At 28.0% G+C, this 20,992-nt stretch overlaps 3 protein-coding genes across 5 annotated transcripts in view; 1 reads left to right on the forward strand and 2 right to left on the reverse strand.

The window, feature by feature from the left end:
* The first annotated feature begins 581 nt into the window (after nt 1-581).
* LOC112687960 lies at nt 582-2,176 on the forward strand. The gene is made up of 3 exons (XM_025560962.1): nt 582-795; nt 884-1,141; nt 2,080-2,176. Exons 1-3 carry the CDS (start codon nt 729-731, stop codon nt 2,133-2,135), a joined length of 381 nt encoding a protein of 126 aa, XP_025416747.1. The 5' UTR covers nt 582-728; the 3' UTR covers nt 2,136-2,176.
* Nucleotides 2,177-5,492: 3,316 nt separating this feature from the next.
* Nucleotides 5,493-6,317, reverse strand: LOC112687954 (NADH dehydrogenase [ubiquinone] 1 alpha subcomplex subunit 2). The gene is made up of 3 exons (XM_025560954.1): nt 6,140-6,317; nt 5,969-6,075; nt 5,493-5,692 (listed from the first exon to the last, which is right to left on the reverse strand). The coding sequence occupies exons 1-3, from the start codon at nt 6,220-6,222 to the stop codon at nt 5,604-5,606; spliced, it is 279 nt and encodes a 92-aa protein (XP_025416739.1). The 5' UTR covers nt 6,223-6,317; the 3' UTR covers nt 5,493-5,603.
* Nucleotides 6,318-14,292: 7,975 nt separating this feature from the next.
* The window catches only part of LOC112688030 (rhotekin-like), a 35,167-nt gene continuing 28,467 nt past the window's right edge, over nt 14,293-20,992 (reverse strand). For 2 of the 3 annotated variants that reach the window (XM_025561042.1, XM_025561041.1), the window contains exons 2-9: nt 16,688-16,869; nt 16,404-16,619; nt 16,151-16,330; nt 15,952-16,046; nt 15,629-15,846; nt 15,410-15,564; nt 15,236-15,348; nt 14,293-14,720 (exon numbers count right to left, since the gene is read on the reverse strand). In XM_025561042.1, coding sequence (XP_025416827.1) covers nt 14,509-14,720; nt 15,236-15,348; nt 15,410-15,564; nt 15,629-15,846; nt 15,952-16,046; nt 16,151-16,330; nt 16,404-16,619; nt 16,688-16,869 — 1,371 coding nt within the window. In that variant the 3' untranslated portion in view covers nt 14,293-14,508. The remainder of the gene's footprint in view (nt 14,721-15,235; nt 15,349-15,409; nt 15,565-15,628; nt 15,847-15,951; nt 16,047-16,150; nt 16,331-16,403; nt 16,620-16,687; nt 16,870-20,992) is intronic. The other variant, XM_025561040.1, reaches the window with a different exon arrangement.

Genomic DNA, 20,992 nt, shown 5'->3' on the forward strand with positions numbered 1-20,992 from the left:
TGTATCAGACTCAAAGCTTTTTTGGTCTGTGCCAAAACGTTTTTTTGTTGTTTATTGCTATATATTTTTTTGGCCATTTCATCATTATTATTGTCTTGTAAAAATGTATTATTTTCATACACTGTTTGGTGGCGCAAATAGAAAAACATTTTAAGAAGAGTTCAGGCCACCAGCAGATTTTCTTTTAAAATAAATATACATAATTTTAATCAGGGTTGAAACGTTTAATACGGTATAGTATAAAACACGTATTATAAGTACGTATAAAACGTATAAAACATATAATATAGAACACAAAATTATATACGTTTTATACTGTATAAAAATTCATTTATAATATTTAAAGTTCAAATTAAACTTATTAAACTAACTATAAAATAAGGAAACATACATTATAAATAAACAATTGTGGTGCTATTATATATTAATAATTATCAGTATCTTATCGCAGACATATTTATAGTAAATCCATTGTACTTGGAACTTGTGATATTTATAACATTTTCAATATTTTTTTTTGTTGTTATTCGATTGAACACAAAAAATTAAAATAGGTTTCTGCCTTCTGGTATAGTATATTTTTTATATTTTATTATTACATTTCATTAGTCTGTGTCTTGTTATCGTCGCGTTCGCACGTTATTGTGTTATACACAAACACAATTTTGAATATAATTCAATATAATTTTATTATTTTGTAAGTAATTTAAAAATTCAAATAAACAAATATGACTGTTCGTCCAACACATAGTGGATGGGATGTTAATTATATACGGCACAAAGAAGAAGCAAAAGGTAAAAAACGTTAATTAGTGTATCTAATAATTACTTAAAAAATAAAATAATATAAAATCTAATATATATATATATTATTAATTCATAGGTAAACAATTAGCAAAATATTTACTTTGTTCAAAAATATTGTCCAATACGAGTAAATCACGTTTACTGATGCACCGTAATACTTGCAATACTTCAAAATTATTCAAAATAGTTACAACAGGAATTAAAAAATCTACTCATTCTACTGCTACTAAGATTATCCGTAATGAAGAACCGCCAGTATTAAAAATAATGGGTAGAGCATCTTCTCCTATCTTACCAGTAGCGTCAAGTTCAACATCTGAAACTCAAACTCAAGGTAAACGTAAACATATAAATATATTTGAATCGGATTCAGAACCAGATAATCCATTTAATAATGCAAATTCATCTACTACTATGCCTAATTTAAGTTTAAATACATCCAATGTATGCTTATCGATTCCATTAGAAGCTGACAATGATGTTCAACTCGCAAGTTCTTCACGTGAAAAACAATTAGAAATGTCTAATTCTAATGATACTATGATACTTACTCCTAAAAGTTTTACCTCAAAAAATTCTGATACATTCGTTACACTAAAAAATAAAAATAAACAGCAGGATACTATTCAACGTTACCATGATAAAATAACAAATGCTGAAATTGATTTAGTTAACTTTAAATTGGGAAAATTGTTTTTTGGATGCAATATTCCATTTTCTGTAGTCGAATCGGTACATTTTAAAGATTTTTGCCAATCATTAAGACTCGCATATAATTCACCATCACGAACTACCCTATCAACTCGCGTTTAAATGAAGTACACGATAGTTTTTGTGCAGCTATAAAATTCATTCAAATTCAGCTCTTCTAATAGATAGTTGGAAAAATGAGGCAGCTAATATAAAAAAATGTTGCTTGTTTACTGCATAGTTCTAATGGCGAAGCACTTTTCTTAGAGTCTTTTGATTTAACCGGTATTAAAGAAACTGCAATAGGACTTTCTAATATAGTGTACAAATGTATATCTTTAGCTTTAGAAAAACACAGCACTTATATTTACACAGTAATTAGTGATAATGCGGCAAATATGATAAAAATGAGTAAACTTTATGAGTATAAAATTTAATAGGAAAAGACTTATTTTTTATGTATACAAATAGTCCATACTATTAACTTGGCAACTGCAAATTTTACTTAAGAATATGAATATAAAAATATATTATATTGATATATTCTGTCTGTAGCAATATTTTTTATTATTTTCTTTTTAGATGGTACCGATTCAAAAGAGTGGAAAATGAAAACAGCAAACAAAAAGATATTTTAAATTTTTATAATTTATAATTTATATATTATACATAATTTTTAACTACCTAATATGTTTTTGGTTTTTAGTTTTTACTAAGTATAAAATAGTAAGTATTTTTAATTTTTTAAGAGTGAATTTTAAAATCAAAACATATTATACGTTTTAGTCATTTTATACGTTTTATACGCGTATATTATCAACCCTGATTTTAATAGTATTTGTATTTCTATAATTCGGTTTAAAATGCAGTACATAATTCATACATATCATAACATACATACAAAGTTTCCTTAATAAATAAATAAATAAATTATGTTCCTAATAATAATAATCATCATCACAGTTACGATATTGATGATCTTTAAAACAACATAAAAATACGCTAAAAAAGAGCACCTAGCATCTGCATATTTAACATTTATAAATCACACAATGAAAATCTATTAACTACCCGCAACACTGATTTTAGAAAACCCCACACGGATTGACTCCTTATACAAGATGGTTCATCTCCACAATTCAAGATTTATTTTGGAAATAATGTCTTAATAAACATAACATCGTCAACTAATTGCTTTATAAGTGGTCGTATTCATTGTAGTGATCTTTTAATTATGAAAGTATTAAACGTTTGTTAAAAATAATATTTACTTTCTGTTTGTTTTTGTTACTGAATCATTAAGAATTTACAGATGTACCAAAAGCTTCGACACCGGAAAAAAAAAGAAAAAATGGTTGATCTCCGTCATCATCCATAAAAAACGAAAGGTAATATTTATAATAATTATTAACTAAATGATTGGACTTGAACTTGAACTTAAATTTATTTTGACACTTAATGCAGTCGGACTTGTTTCATTATAGTCTAGAAAGACCTAATTTTACTTACGGTAAACAAATAGTTAATAAAACAAAACTAGTTAATAATACTCACAATGAAGTAATTGTACGATTGCGTACCTCAATGATTAGTATCTCCATCTGATTGCTATGACTATATGATCTGCTTTCGACCACCAGTTGTGGTTTAGCATATATTAAACTTCCATATTGTGAATGTGGTAATTCAATGATTAGATTCATTCCCGGCATTTTTGGCCTAACGCTGGCCTCATCACGGTGCGTTTCTTGGACACATAATATGTCGCCCCTCTGTGACTTATAAAGTGAAACAACTTTGGGGGACATAGTAAGAGCCTGCACGTGGCGTCCCCTGCATCGCGATATATGACTCCTTACCAGGATAAAATATTGCGAACTAATCTTACCAACACCAATGCTAGAATGCCTAGGCATTCAAAATCGAAAAGGCCCTTTTTAGGACCACCTCCGCCAGCAATTAATGTGATAACACAAAATATCGAAGGCTTTTCTGTGACTTAAATATTTATCACACTAAACGAATGGTGACCAGTCACCATTAAAAGTTACTGTGACAATGAAGTAGCTGTCACCATTGTCGCAGTGACCAAATTTAGTCACCGTTAACCATCACTACTACAATCAACTTTGTGATTTGTGTTACTAGTAAATTCGTTGATTTTCCGTTATCATTTGTTATTTTTAAACTAATCCCAAAATAAATATAAGCCCATGACTTGACAATATGATTTTTTTAAATTATTACACCAGCTGCATATTACATAATGCATATACATGAAATTGAAATAATAAATATACAAAAGGAAAATTGATTTTTTGATAATCGATATATAGTTCAATACATTTAGAATATAGATATCGAAATTTCCATGAAAAAGTTCGCGATAACGATATCGTTGAAGAATTCTAATAAACATATTACCTTCAAGTTGAGAATTTAAATAAATAATCATTCTTTAAAACAGATATCCATGAATTTTATTAGTATATGAAAAATTATATTGACAACCAGTGCTCGAATTGGGAAAAATTTAATAGAGGAGCTCAGTCCATCGATTCGAAAACTGCGTTCCACGTGCGCAAATATTTTCGCTTCGTCCCTCACCACTACCCTCCGCCAACCTTACATATATTTTGAATACCACATTTCAGCTAAACAAATATTTTAATTCCAAATATAATATATTTTGATAGCAATACCATGTTGGCATCCTACATGTTACAATAGAAAATATAAATAAAATAATAATTAACATAATTGTAGGCGATAAGGCAGTTTCATGAATCGAATGATATAATCATATATTTGATTTTTTTTTATCTAGTTTTACTCTTTATTGCAGGCCAAGGCCGAAGATTAGTTGTAGTGCGGTCATTTATTTTTTTCCGAAATGCAGATATCGTCGTTCGCTAATATTAATAACAAACCGTACAATGTATAAAGTATAATACACCAAATTCACTGACATTGCTATTTATATTTTTCCAGAAATGACGTCGTAGTCCCTTATCGTAATCACCATATAATCTTTAATTATGAAAATAGTTTTGATATAATAAAATCGTAAAATTCGTTTTTAAATTTACGTAAATTGAAATTCACATAAAAATTATTTTGGACATCAATTAGGATGAACGTGGCGTCCCCTCGTTCCGGTGAAAAAATATAATTGGGGTACGCAAAAAAAAAAAAAATAGTAGAGGAACTCCGTCCCCCTGCGCACCCCCCAATTCGAGCACTGTTGACAATTTGAATCTATGATTTAAGTTATCAATGATGTTTTTATCTTAAATTATATTTTGATCTAAATAACTCTGATAATTCTGAACTACCCCAGTCTTAAAACAATACTTTGTGCCTTAAATCTATAGGTTTGTTACAGAATTAATATCCATTAACATTTTTGTTAAAAATTAATAACTTCCTTAACATAATAATGTTTTTTCAACAATTAATACAAAATAAATTATTGGGTTATTGTTATCAAGGCTGGTAAAAGGATAGGGCAAGGGTGGCTAAAGCCCTAGGACCGGTTGTCTCAGCCTTTTTTAAAACATATATAATCTCATTCCCTGTAGCATAAGATGTAAATTTGAATTTATTGTTTTTTGTACTTAGTATGTACAAGTAAAATGTATATCTAGCCAAACATGTGTAATTAAAGAATGCCTGGAACTGAATAGCCCCAAGGCCCTCAAAAGTTTTTGTTGACTTTGGTTGTTATAGTTGTTCTAAAAAAATAATGACTACTATCTTTTTATTTTATCTAATATTTATAATGTATTGTTATTTTTTATATCTTTATTGTTATATTAAAAGTAAAGCTAAATATATTTAAAAACTTTAAATTTATAGATATAAAATAGCTTTTTTTGTTGATATTATCTATTTATATATTTTCTAAATGATTCTATTGATTCTTGTTTTAATTTTCTATTACAAAAAAATACTGAAGGAATAGTTTTACAAGCAAGTTATCTTACAGAAAACAATTATTGAAAATAAAGCAACATTTATCTATTCATAACTAAGACATTGTATTTTGTAATATGTACATACTTTTAAAATAACATTGTTTTTCTTTAAACTCTAATAAATATTAATTAATTTTTTTTTACTAATTCTTCAATTTTCTTGAATACATTGTCTGCAGATTGATCAGCAAGTTGTACACTTCGTTCTCGTCCAAATTCTGAAAAAATTTTAAAATACATCACTACAAATATTTTATACAATTTTATAATAATATCTCAATTAAGACTATTTAAAAATAACTAATTAGTATTTACTTTGAATAAAATATTCTTGAGTTAATTAAAATAAGTAAATTACATTTACTATTATAATTTAATATTATTTTTAGTCAGCAAGAAACAACATAATTAAGAAATAAAATTAGTTTACTACATAGTTGACCTTTAATTATCCTTCTTACAATTCACATATATTATAAATAATTAATATTTACCATAGCGAGCAAAAACTTTTGGTTCTACTCCACTGCACTCACGGACTAATATGGGAAACTGTGGATTCGATTTTTTCAGTGGAATATAGTATTTTTCAATGAATTGCCTGTAAATATGTTGGCGTTTTGATTAAAAGTACCAATATTTTGATGCATCATTAAAACACTAACCTTACTCCTTTGCTAGAGGTGGACGACTGACATAGGTGCAATCGTAGTTCTTTTAGATGACTACCGAATTTGATTGCAGACATGATTTGAAATAATTTAAATAAAATGTCAAAAATAGTTTTCTGAGAGCAAACCTCAAAATATGAGTCCAAGATAAATTGTAAAATGATAAGACTTATCAGTAATAAATACTATTGGTTATCTGTTATGTCGTTCAGATAGATAAGTACCACGGTTTAAGATAGAAAGGTTGCACATCGGGGTATACTATGCAATGTTAGACTGCGGTGTACACAGATATAGATAACAATTGCTAACTAGTATAAAGGTATAGTATAAAGTCATAGAGTAAAGAATGTATAAAGTTGACAAGCAACCCTGGAAACGCCTATTTCGCGCTATGTTACTTGTGGGCTATGGTATTTTATCAATTCTTATCGTTGTGATAAGACCACAGATAAAAACATAAAAATAAACATTATCAGAACTCTTATTTCTCAATTAGTTAAAAATAATAATTTGTTTATGTATGAAGCATAAGCGCAAATCACCCAAAAACATTAGGGGGGCTTAAGCATCTACAATTTTTGAGGAAACAGACCAAACTCGTGAGGGGCTTTGCTCCTCACACACTCCAATAGTACTATACCATATATCAGTGGTGGCCAAACTACGGCCCGCGGGCCAACTGCGGCCCGCCATCATTTAATATCTGGCCCGCGAAAGTCTTCTATATTACAGTACTTATTTGTATAACTGTAATATTTTGCATTTACGTAAAAAAAAATTTAGAATTCAATTGTTTTATGGTCCGCGATTAAAAAAAAGTTGTTTTTTATGGCCCGAGGAAAAAAAAGTTTGGCCACCACTGCCATATATTATATAAATAAAAATATAAAATACAAATCAAACAAATACAACAAAACATTTTATATAAAAGATATATATATTTTTTTTATTATTTATAGACTTAGCCTAATACTGATTGAAGGAACATACCTCAAGTTCCTTGTCTGTATTCCACGTTTTTTTGTTGAAATATAAAAATAACGTATTCATTTTTTTTTTTTTTTTTTAATGTATATATTTATGTTTATTTAATTTATACAAATATTGTGTACACTGTACAATAATAATATAATTATAATTTTTATAGCAAAAAAAAAATAAAACACTAAATGTGAACAACGAATAATTGAACAATCTCGAACTAATAGCGTAGACTCGTGGTTGGGTAATGCCCAATGATTAGAACCGTTCTAGTATTATGATTTATAATACCCAATAATAAAAACTATTTATTATTTATAATTAGGGTCCGGATTTTTATGCATTTACATATTTGTAATGAGTGTATGCAGTTCAACGGGAGTAAGAAATGTGAACGATTTGTGTAGCAGAGAATCTATAGAAAAAAGTTTATTTTGCATATAAATGCATATTTTAAGGTTGAGAGCATATTTGAAGAATTCGGCATAATAAAGCATATTTTGGTACATAATAGTTATTTTATTTATATTTCACTATAGAAACTAGATTTATGAGTTTATGAAGTATTGTGGGGAAATATTTAATTTGTATTAAAACCATATCTTGCTTATCGAAACACATCGATCGACAACAATGAAGACCAGTTATATATAAATTTCCTTCATACAATTATATTTTTAGCATGATTATTATTATCGTGATTTTAAGTCTTATATTGGATAAACACGCTGCATCGTGGCTCTTGTTTTACATTTAGTTGGTATTTAATCGTCACGCGTCGTACTGTAGTCGCCAGTCGGTAATCGCCTATAAATATAATTTCGTAATCCGCATTCCGTATATAAACAAATTTCTTTAATAATTTTTTTTACACTCGTAAATTTTAAAATGCCGAAAAGTCGTAGTAATATTTAAATTTTAATAAAACAATGGATTGCATTGTATAATAAAACAGACCACACAATTTTTACTACGGACGGTTCTGTAGTGTTTTGTCAATTGTGTGACAAAAAAATCGTTTGCACCAAAAAATTTCAAATACAACAACACGTTGATACTGCTTTGCATAAAAGTGCTTTAAATCGTAAAGCAAATGATAACAAAAAACAATTATTTGTATTGGACGCAAAACCGTCATTTTTGACGAAAAATGCAAAAAATGCAAAATAAAAATGGTTCCATTGAACTATACATAACATAAATCACATTTATGTACGACAAGCTTCATATAAACGCATTAGAAAAAAAGATGCAAATGCATCAAGTTCCGGGCCCTAGTGATAACCGATAATACAAGCAAAAAGTTCTCAAACAATATTTATATATCATTTTTATTTTCGTCTACTGAAAAGGTATTATAGTTCTATAAATGGAATTTTATATGTAACAAATTTATATGAAATTCCTTTTCTTTTTGTCTCATATTGCATACTTAAAACAGCTTATATTATAATTATAGTTTAATTTATTTATAATGTTAGTAAAGTATTTATACTTTTTACGGCTTTAGCTGGTCTGATTCGACTCGTATATTTGGCTTACTTGCCGATTATTCGATCATCGTGTATATTATTATTTATCATCGCCTTTGCTCCTACACAACTTAGCTACTCAGGCAAAAACAGGTGCGGAATGCGACATATAATAATATTAGACTTATTATTTAAACTTAAATATATATGTTATACATATTATGAGGCGACACCAGTGACAAACTAACAAGCAACAGCAATAGTGATGGATATTATTATTATTATTTATTAGAAACATTTATATGTTATATTATTATTATCCAACGTGAAGAGTATGGACTGCCGCCGATGCGGCGCCGCGGTCACGCTGTTATTTATCAATAAACCGATAGAAGGCACGATTATAAAGAAATAATCGTGATGGTAGATAATAATAATTAGAGTACGGCCGTTTGCACACAGTCCGATAAAATCGGACGATATTATCGGTGATTGTGTCGGATACATCAATAATACGTTATTTTAAATCAATCGTTTACACACTAGTTCCGATCCGATAAAATATCTATTTTTAATTAACCGATATCGTTGTGCATGTCGGACAAACGACCAAAATCGAACGATACTTTATCGGTCCGGTTTTAATGATTACTAAAAATAAATGGTTCGTTTGCACACTCGTCGATATTGTCGGAATAATGAAATAAAATGTAGTTTTAATTCCTCGCATGTATCTAATAGGAACTTTCAATATTTAAGTATTTTAAATTTTGAAAAATGAGTTACTTTCCCTACGACGTGCCAACTCTAATTGAATTAGTAGAATCAAGACCATGTCTTTGGGATAAAACAACAAATGAATATAAAGACAGAAATCTTAAAAAAAACAATGGGAAGAAGTGTACATGTTTCTTGAAAACAAATTTGAAGATAAAACGCCTAAAGAACAACTAGAAATTGGTAATATTATTTTCAGTTATTTTCTTAGCTTTAATATTATTAAAAATATGTTTATTGAATGTTAATATAAATGTTTTAAGAATGTTCCTTCTATTATATTTTGTTCATTTGTCATGGTAGTCCTCCAGCTGGACTCGTAAAATATTCGCCAATTGGTCACGTGCATGATTTGCACTTCTGCCTCCTCTATTATGAACTGGTACATGTTGCAATTCTATAAGCCCCTGATTTTCGCTGATAGTGAGCTCTTCTTCTAAATAAAATCCAACATGTTGACGAACAATGTTGTGTAAAACTACACACGCCTTAACAATATCTTTTGCAAACTTTTTAGAAACATTCATTTTTAGAAACAATCTGTGCATAATCCTCCATTTATTTGTTAATATGCCGAATGCACATTCTTCGTACCTCCTCGCTCGAGTCAAGCGATAGTTAAATACACGTTTTTCAACGCTAAGATTATTTCCTCCGTAAGGCCGAAGTAAATTTTCAGACAACGCGAATGCTTCATCACCTACTAGCGCGTATAGTAAAATATCATTAGTGATTATCGGTTCAGGATCTGGTATATTCAACTTTTTTTTGTTCTAAAAGTTTCCAAAAAATAGTTTCTTTAAATATCGAAGTGTCACAGTCTTTACCAAAAGCTCCGATATCGACGTATATAAACTTATAATTTGAATCAACAATTGAAGGCAATTTGAAGGCACAAATTAAACAAGTTATGATTTTTTATTTTATTTTGATTTTTTTTTAAATTAGAAGGACTAATTTTTTTTTTTTATTTAGTTTATAATAGATTTTAGATTTTGTAATTAAATTAATTAAGTAGTTTGAAATAATACATACATTACGAAGTTTGAATTAAAAAAATGTATAATTTGTATGGTAATTTATTTAAATTAATATTCAAATGTCTTAAGTGATATTTTATATTTACCTAAGTGTTACAGCCAACATCTCTTTTGGTGGAACGCATAATCGCATTTGGGTATCATTTCGGCGGATAACATCAGATATTTTGTCTAGTATTAAGGTAAAAGTAGAAAAGCTCATGCGGAAATAATTAAAATATTTTGTTCATCATCAATTAGTTTTTGAAATAGTGTATAAAAAGTACCTTCAACATATCTTGCTGTTAAAATAGGGTGCACCCAAAAAGTCCTCTTGCGTTTTTTTGCTAATAATTCACATTTTTGTTTAATGTGTAATACCGCTAAGAGGGCGATTTTCTTTTTAGAATTCATTTTAAATTATTAAACACTAGAAATGGTAAGAAATGTCTGACAGATACAAGCCTAATAACCGTAATAATATGATTTTTATTCTTTTATCGGACCGATAATTTTGACTAATGTGCAAAATATATCCGATATTATTATCGTTACCGATTTTATCGTCCGATATTATCGGACTGTGTGCAAACAGCCTACCGGTTGCATATTAACAAATGCGTACCGGTTTGCGCGATTTTTATTACTAGCAACGCGCTCCGACGGAATTTTCTTATAATTCACTAGGATATTCCCTCTTAAGAGTGTTGGATATAATTTATTTTTAGACACAGATATTGATAATAGCATTGATTATAAATTGTATTAGTATTAATTTATAGTTAATTTATATTAATTATTATTATTATATTATATATTATTATTATTATTATTATTTTTATATTAATTTATAATTAATAGTAATAGTATTATTTATAATCAATGATAATAGTTTTAGTTTATATCTGTGTTTTTAGATCATATTTACACCATATTTGTTTTTTTTTTTTGTACAAGTTACTTTCTAATATTGTTTATTATTAATTAATAACTATAAATAATTTTCATTTATAATTATAAAAAACCTTATTTTTTAAACAAGCATATTTAAATTTCATTTTAATTAATGATATTATATATAATTAATACTTGTTATTTAATTTATTTTGCACTATAGGTGATAGTCGTCGCCCCAGTTTAAGACTGTAATAACTCAAAAAAAACTTTTATTGAGGTATCGATGCTTTAGTTCAAGACAGCAATTACTCAAAAATATTGAGAATTGAGTTATTTACGTGATATTATTTGCAAAGTTACGACGATTTCGATTCTATAACGAATAACTTTTATTTGCATTATTCGCCTCTAGAGGTCTTTTATTTCATTCTAAAACTAGTAGTTTCATAATTTCAGTTATTGCAGTCTTGAATTGAGGTGTCGATATGTATGATTTGATTTGAAATACCCGCCAAATAATAAATATATTTGGTATCACATTAAACATGTTATGATAACACTACAGAGCCCACAAACAACATGTTCTTTTTTTATTAATTCCATTGATATAATTAATTTCTTATTAAATAGATTAAACATTGTACGCCGACAGGTTACATATGTGTATTTCATATAGTGCCTAGTGTAAAGAACATCATACGAAACCCTAAGTATTGAAAAAATGTAATTTGTTTTGTTTTGATAAAATAGTGTGATAATAATATGCACCACTAGTGTCGGGCATTACACCTGTCTATCACCTAAATTTCGAACATATCTATTTATACAGCCACTCATGATTTGTGTATTGTCTGTGTACATTGGGAAATATCTGGTCAATGAGAGCATCTTGCGAATCAATGATTGTGCAGAAATTGTTCGGTAATTGTATGCATCCCGTTTCATCTGTAGTAACTTTCCCATCACCAATATCTAATAATTATTTTGAGAACTTTCCGCACGCAGCATTTTTTGATTGAATCGCAAGTATCGTAATTGTTCGCTTTCTATTTTTACATACATGTCGACCATGAATTGTTGACCAATCTCACGAAATTTTCGAAAGAAAGTTCATGGGGAGAAGATTAAGAGGACGCCCTAGAATTTCCTACTTCCAAGATCTGATGCTGTTGATGAACATAAGCTCATACTCACAGCTAAAGAACTTAGCAACCAACAGGAAGACATAGCTATCACAACAAGGCGCTGCCTTTAGATTAAAAAAAAAAAAAAATAGCATGACAATATGGAACGTTTTATAACGTTCTATTCAACTTTATAACATCAATAATCTTGTTACTACGACTTCTCGATAGTCGATTATATAATACTTATTTTTTGTGGTATCACAATATGAAATAAAAGTTTAACAAACAGTTTAATTTGTAATTTAAATATTTTACTCATAAACCTAACTTAATCTTACTTTCTTATCTCTACCAAACACCTGCAGAAAATGCTTATTTTTTCCAAATTCACAACCCCCCCCCACCCGAAAAACCAATCCTGGTTGTGCCTCTGTGGGCAGTTATAATGATGAATGCAGTTCTAGCAGCAGCAGTTTTCAGGTCCATTTAAGTATTAATTTACTTCCTTTAACTTTAACTTGTTAACTAATAAACAACAACTTTTATTAACTCCCCAACAGATGGATGTGGACTCATAAATATTATTTCGGTTTTGATGTGCCACACTGTTGACAACATGTATCCAAGCACACGTATCTGTATCCAACAAATTTGTTGCCAACACTTGGTCTGTAAATATGGACCCTCTATTGAACATTATTCTGAAGTTAAATCAGCTATTAAATTAGTGAAATATAATTAAGTATTAGTACATAAAAATCTGCAATGTTTTTGTACTCAATTTGCAGCCATTCTGAGGTATTAACAATAATACATACTTGATAGGAACGGCGTAGAAAAATGGAACAACTATAAAATGAAAAATTTAAGTATTTCATTTTTGCCATAAATTTAGAAGCACATAATTAAAAGTTATACTTCAATTTTATCACATATTTTACATACACAAATAATAACTGGTATCATTATTTTCATTAAGTGAAAACTAGACAACTACAGAATATTAAAATTATACCCAGAAATCAGAATTACATTTTTTTTACTCTCAAAATAATTTTTAAATTTAATACTAATAGTTCCTATGACATCCAATTGAAGAATTACCTTATAGTATTTCCAAGTGGCAGATCAAACATTAATTAAAAAAAAATTACCAACAAAAAGTAAAAATTAAATATTATCTCGGATTAGGTATGTAAAATAATCATAAGCTTAATATCTTTTAGTTATTTTTCACATTAATAGAATATTTTAAAATAAAACAATGAGTTCATTTTAGTAATTAAATCTAAATATTTTTGTATCAGTCTAATATTATTTTTTTATAATTAGATTTATTTCATATTTTAAGTAAAAATACTTTGGAATTAAAGTTAATGGCAGATGTATGACAAGGCTTTGGATTAGAAATTCTTGCGGAAGTAGTATAGAATTAAATTTATTTGATTAGTATATGTTTTGATCAATCAAACTATTGAAAAATATCAAATTAAATACTTAAATGTCCTTGTATTTATATAAATTGTAAAAATATACAGGCATAAAAAATGCATAGCTTAATTATACATACTTGACACAATTTTATGATCAATACAAAAATAGTCATTAGGTATTTCTTAATTATTACATTCATATTTTCCAATTTTAATTACATTATATATTAGAACTAACTTAAATTTGACGGTAAAATATTATTATAATATTGTTATGATGACAGGACATTTAAATTTACAAAATATAACAATATTAACACAAAAATCATAATCAATAATGAAATATTAAATATAAAAAAAACCTTATTTTATAATTTTAATAAATATTTAATTTATATAATACATTTAATACTGTTTTTTTTTGAAATCTTGAAAATACATTAATTAGAAAGAGCTAAATTATCAAATTATTATATACTTTTAAGGTAGTAAATCATCTGTGAATATATAGAATCAGCCATAAAACGATAATTTAACATTTTTCAATTTTGAGCGGTAAAAAATGGTATATAGGATACAAAACTTGTCATTTAAATAAAGACAAGCCCTCTCTAGAATGCACAATATAAAGAAAAATAAAAGCTTTTGTATCAATCAAGTTTTCCTAGATAATAACCAATGTGATCTTGATCTTTGGGTTCTACTACTGCTTACAGTTGAGGATGATGATGATGATGAATTTGAACGTAGATTATGAGAAACAGAACCAGTTGATAAACATGAGCTTAAACTAGAAGTAGACACTTGGCCTCCATTTAAAAACATGTCCATTACACAAGGCCTGTGGTTGTTCTTATCAAATGGTTCTAAAGATAAAAAATTAGAATATTTTATCAAATAAGTATTTATATTAAACTACATTTATAAAATTAAGAAATAACTTAAGAATAATTTAATTTTAAAGTAATAAATCCTATTTTGAATATATTAAAACTAAAAATATTTAATATAAAACAATATATTTTGTCTATTATTCTAAATAGCTTGTCTTGGAAATAAAAACAAAAATATTAAAAATGTATGTTATTATTGAGAAAGGATTATGGTTATAGATATAATATTATATAATGATATGTTTACTATTTGCCACTATAATATTATATTATATTATAAATAATGTATACATTATAGATACACTGAATTAACTAAGCATTAATATAGAATTATGAGTAATGTTAATCAGGGTTAAATTTCAGTAGAAAAATCATACATTTTGTGAGGAGCTCTGAGCTACTACAATTTCAACCACTTAATTATAAATACAGAAAACCATAAGTTAAATATTTCTTATTTCTAATTTTTTCTCTTAGTTAATTCTTACCAAACAGTGGAGTTTCATCATAAAGAGACCCTTGCCTTTCAGGCTTAATAAACGAATGCCTGTTTGTTTCCAATAACTGCACTTCCATGACATTTTCAGCTGCTTTCTTCCACCTTAAAAATATACTAAGGTTAGAGATTACATAAGAGGTTATAATTTATAAATCTGATATACTTGTTGTGTTCTTTAGTATGTTGTACTAAATATTTCAACCAATTTCCTTTTTTTTCACCGTTATCTACTGAAAATGTAAGTGAAACAGTTCGTTTTTCCGATTCATTAGATAATTCAATTTCATTATTTTTCTTTATTGCTCGAATTACTGTGTTCTAAATAGAATATCAATTAATATTAGTTACTTTATTTTTAATCCAATTATAATTCATATTTTACCTTATCAACTTTAAATGTTTTTTTAGGTGGTTGTAAATTGGCTTCTTCTTCTGATGACCATATAGATAGTTCAAATGCTTGAAGACTTGCCCATGAGGGGGATAACTCATCTCGTAACTTAACATATCCTGAATATACTGGAGATGATATACATTGGGGTTGAGCAGCCAAACGACAGCAAAAATGTCCAAATAAAGGAAGCTGATTATTACGGTTTCCTATATTTATATATATATAAAAAATATTGATTATTATTTTTTAAAATACACACTACATTTTTATACCACAGACTGTATTAAATATATATTATGTAATATACTCACGAGTGCTTTCAATTTTCATATCATGAGTATGTACTCTATCATCCACTTCTTCTAAGGTTAATTTAGCTGATGCCATTAATTCAAAATTAGGACCACTAAAAATGTATAATACCGTTTATATTATTAAGTTTCACATAATGCAATTTTATAATCACTTTTAATCTTAATTTTTTTAATTTTACTAGACTTCATAACTTACATTTTACTACTATTTAATTCATCTCTTAATGTAGCAGCTAATTTTTTACCAACTGTACGACTAATAGAACTATGTAATGTGTTCTTAATTTTTCGTGGTGTGCTTGCTATTGAAAAATCATCACGTAGTACATGAGCGTACACTTCTAAATCAAGTTTAAAGTCTGGCCCAATATTTTCACTACAAATAAAACAAAGATTCAACATTATTATTTATTACATCACTTATAAATGTATACATTTTCATTACTTACAAAAGCAATACATCATTAAATGTAACATCAGTCATAGATCTATCCACTGGAAACATAAGACTGGTATCATACAGTTGCGTTCCAATTTTGGCCAAGCAGAATACTGCAAATCGTCGGTAGTCGCCTTTATTTTTGAAATGGTCGGTGTCCCGCCACATCAATGGAAGTCGTAAATCTGATAATGATACTCGTGCTTTACCGCCATTCCAGCCAATTCTAAAATAAATAAGACATTTGTGTTTACAATATCAAAAGAATTTATTAATTTATGAATATTAATTTACAGTGGAGGCTCTCGACTCTTTCTATGTAATTCAGCAATATATGCAGTCATCCTCTCATTGGATGTCAATAAACTTTTGGCGGCCTGTAGTGATTGCGTTTGATGTTTGCAGGCGGCAAGAAGTCGAGTTGTGCCCTCACGCATTTTCATTTCAAACTCTATTTTTTGTTCTAATTCATAATCCTATAAAAATTAACGTAACATTTTTACTGTATGCATAATAAATAAAACGTATTCTTATTTCTTATCCATATAACAAAACGCCAATGAGTAGATAATTAATCGCTTAAAAAGAGAGGGTCATAAAAAATCTCAAACATTAGTGATTAGTTTTTAAAAAAAGAGCTATTAAAGTAGTAACTCAAAAGATTTATGTCAAAATTTTATTATAGGTGGTATGGGTATGTATATTAATAGTAACTTTGTAGTATATTAGTTTTAACTTATTGAAAACAAGTATCGAGTTACAAAAAATCAATATCTCACCCTTCAGGTTAAACTATAAAAATAAAATATAAACTATACTTTAATGAATTGTACTATGATATTTGAAAGCATAAATAAGTAAATAGAAGATGAATAAAAAAAAATAGAAATATTTTAACTGTTCGTAATGAGAGGGAGAGAGGTGTATCAGGAACATTAGGAAACACACATTCACGATATATATTTAAATGTAGTCATGCAGGTATTGATGTTGAGTGGTCCAACATAGCGTTGGTAAGTGGAAAAGTCTATTGCTAAAGGTCAAAAGACAATGGACAAATGGCCGGAGTCAAATCCAATTGTATTTTTATACACATAAAATAAAAAGGTCAAAGTAGGATGTTAGCTATTAACGCTAAAGCTATTTCAATATAATTTAAATTCATATCTAATGGACATGTACTAGCCACTAAGTATATACAAAAACTAATACTGAAATACTTATGATTGCAGTTAAACATTTTCGTAAACGTTTACATTACAACTTGAAAAAATGTGTTTATTAGACAGTAAATATGTTTTTAAATGCTCTAGGTAATTATAGTATTTATTTTTTTATTTTTTTTTATTTTACTTTTAAAATAACTATTCAACTAAAGAATTACATAAATATATAGACATAAATAGGTTACATGATATAGGACATAATAATAAAAGATAATAACATCTATATAATAATAATAAGTGCATGAAGTCACATAGAACGGCTGGGGTTCTCGATTGTACGCAGTTGATTTGGTTGGCTGAGGGTAAAAGGAAAAGTGTTTTTAATTCCTTGTTTACTAAATTTAGTGGTGAGTTTTTTATTGACTTGATTAGCAGCGGTTCTAAACATTCTATGACCGTAGAATATTAAAGGAATAATTTGTGTTTCGTGAAACCCCATTGTCTCGGACTCCTTTTTAACCCCAATTTTGCAATTATTTATTGAAAAACTATACTTCAAAATTTTTTTAAAGATTATTTATGATTATTATTCTTTATTACAAGTACAACTTTTAATATTCATATAAATCTTACGTAACCCATAGGTTCCGCGAAACACACTTTGGAAATCGTTGCTTTATAGGATGCTGTATGATTCCAGCACTAAGAGCGCACTCGGCTGGTAAAGTGTGATCTTTGGAACTTAAATCTAAGGAGGGTTTTTCGTTACATTAGATATAACCATAGTTATAGTAGCAGTGTTTATATGTATATCCATACGATTGACAGTTGTAACATTACGGTGGGCTGATGTAAAGTTTTTTAATGATCACATACGTATTTAGTAATGATTATAGATATCGTTGGTGTTATTTTGAAATACAAGATCTACAAAAATAACGGAAGGGAAAAATGGTTTTTTTTTGACAATATGTACATACTTTTTTTAATGATTTTTTCCGAACAGGGCCGCAGTAATTTGAGTACTTACAGTAGAATAATGTAGATTTATGAACAAAATATTATGTGGACAAAAGCACTGAAGTAGAAAATAATAGAAATTGGTATCTTTTGCCATTTTCTTTTAAGTAAGCCAAAATTGTGTTATAATTAATAACACCGGTGGGTCGCATAATAATATATGAAGGTGAAGACTTAAAATCTCCGAAAACTCCGTTTGGAGTTGTGATCTTTGTTGGTGTGTCATTGAAGACGGAGAAATTAGAAATAAAGGTGATATAAATAACCGTTGTTTTAGACTTGACTTTGTGTTCGATACTAGTCATATTACCTAGTTCATCAGTTAAGATGATTGGTGGCGAAAAAAAAACATATTAATTAAAGTCTTTAGAAGTGAGAAGGGTAAATCAGTTTGGGGGTCATTCTTACCAGGTGAATTGACGAGTTGGAATGGATACGTTTGAATAGTATTGGCGTACGAGGGAAACCGAAACTGGTTTCCTGGCTCATAATTACAGAAATAATGACACCGAGCCCGTATTTAAAAGTATAATTGCGAAATAAAAGCGATAGCGAAGAGAAAATTCAATAAACGTGTGCATACGTAGGACGTTTGTAACGAAATGGAGTAATTAGAACCGATATTATAAACTTGCATAATCATAAATGTGTCAATTTTTCATTAGCTTATTTCAATAAAACAAGTATAAGATGTGTCTTGAATTATATTAATATAAATAGTCTGGCTCAGTTATTATATCTATTATTTATAGATTCAGCTTTGAGCATCGTCAAAACTAAAAATGAACACTCGGATAACATAAAAGACATATAACATGTACACTATTATATCGTACAATTTTACTAAGTGACAATTTATATTATAAAAATACGAGTGAGATCATTATTCTATTATATAAAGTTACTCGGATCCCGAAATACTATATTTTTAATAATTAATAATTAAGTATAATATTTATTTCTAATAGTTATAATTTGTAAATTACAATTAAATTATAACTGATATACCTATACGTATAATTTTATATACTTATATTAAATATATAAAAATTCGAGAAATTTAAATACTTAGGATCATTTGTACAAAAGGACGGGTGTTTTGGCATATATGTAAAGCATAGGATTAAAAATGGTTGGATGAAATGGTGAAAAGCGTCGGGCATTTTATGCGATAAGAGAATTCCAATGAGGCTGAAAAGTAAATTTTACAGGAGTGTAGTGAGACCAACTATGCTATATAGCTTAGAATGCTGGGCGGTTGGCAGAAAAATAGAACTGAGTATGAATGTTGCGAAAATGAGAATGCTTAGATAGATAAGTGGAGTGAAAAGAGAAGATAGAATAAGGAAAAAATATGTGAGAGGTAGTATTGGTGTAACATCTATAGTGGATAAGATGAGAGAAAATATACTGAGATGGTTTGGGCATGTGATGAGACGAGAGGAAACAAATGTAGTAAGAATTGTTATGAAAATGGACTTTGAGACGTTAAGAGGAAAACCAAAAAAGAAATGGTTAGATATAATTGAAAATTATATGAGGGCCGTTGGTGTGTGTGTAGGGGCTGTAGAAAATCGAGATGAAAGGAAGTTAAGACAAGGGTGGCTAACCCCAAAATAGATGGGAAGAAGGCGAAGGAGAAAAAGATATGTATTTATATTATTATGATTATATGTGTAATTATAATGGTACACAAATGTTCATCATAACTGTATAATTTATACTATAATATATAATATAGAAACACGGGAAAATACAATTGAAAATATTAAGGTTTAAATGTAATTATATTCTCAATTATAAGTAATACAAATTAATTTCTAAGACTAAGTTGAATCGCACGTTCATTTATTTGCAAAAAATATCAAAACTGAAAAATATAAAAAGATGTTCTTTAAATTATACCCTTCAGATCAAAAGGAACATCCTGTAAAGGTAGGGTGGTCCAAAAATAAAGAGAATATATGGGTACAGGAAATAAAAGCGCCGACGCCAATATCCTGTACTGCCGAGGCACGTGTCTATATAATAACGTCTGTGGGCTCATTGTATAATCCGTATAGTGACGATTAAAACTCAAAACACGTGTGTTACATCTCTACTTTCAAAAAAAAAAAAAAAAAAATGGTAGGGCGATATTAATAATGTGAAATATATTTCATTGTGGAACAAAAAAATAATACCCGTAAAATATTCAAAATTATTTATTTATATATATATATAGATATTCATGTTTTTCATAACAATAACTTCAGACAAAATACGCTACTAAAGCAATACATTATTAAAAATAATTGATAATATTGTTTTTTACCATCATATATAAACGACACCAAAAAAATAATTTATTCATTGCGAATTTCATCTGTTAATCAGATTCTTTTTTTTTTTTAAAAAAACCGCATGCGTTAAA

Source organism: Sipha flava, unplaced genomic scaffold (genome assembly GCF_003268045.1).
Source record: "Sipha flava isolate LNK unplaced genomic scaffold, YSA_version1 36_pilon_pilon, whole genome shotgun sequence".
NCBI classification, from domain to species: domain Eukaryota; kingdom Metazoa; phylum Arthropoda; class Insecta; order Hemiptera; family Aphididae; genus Sipha; species Sipha flava.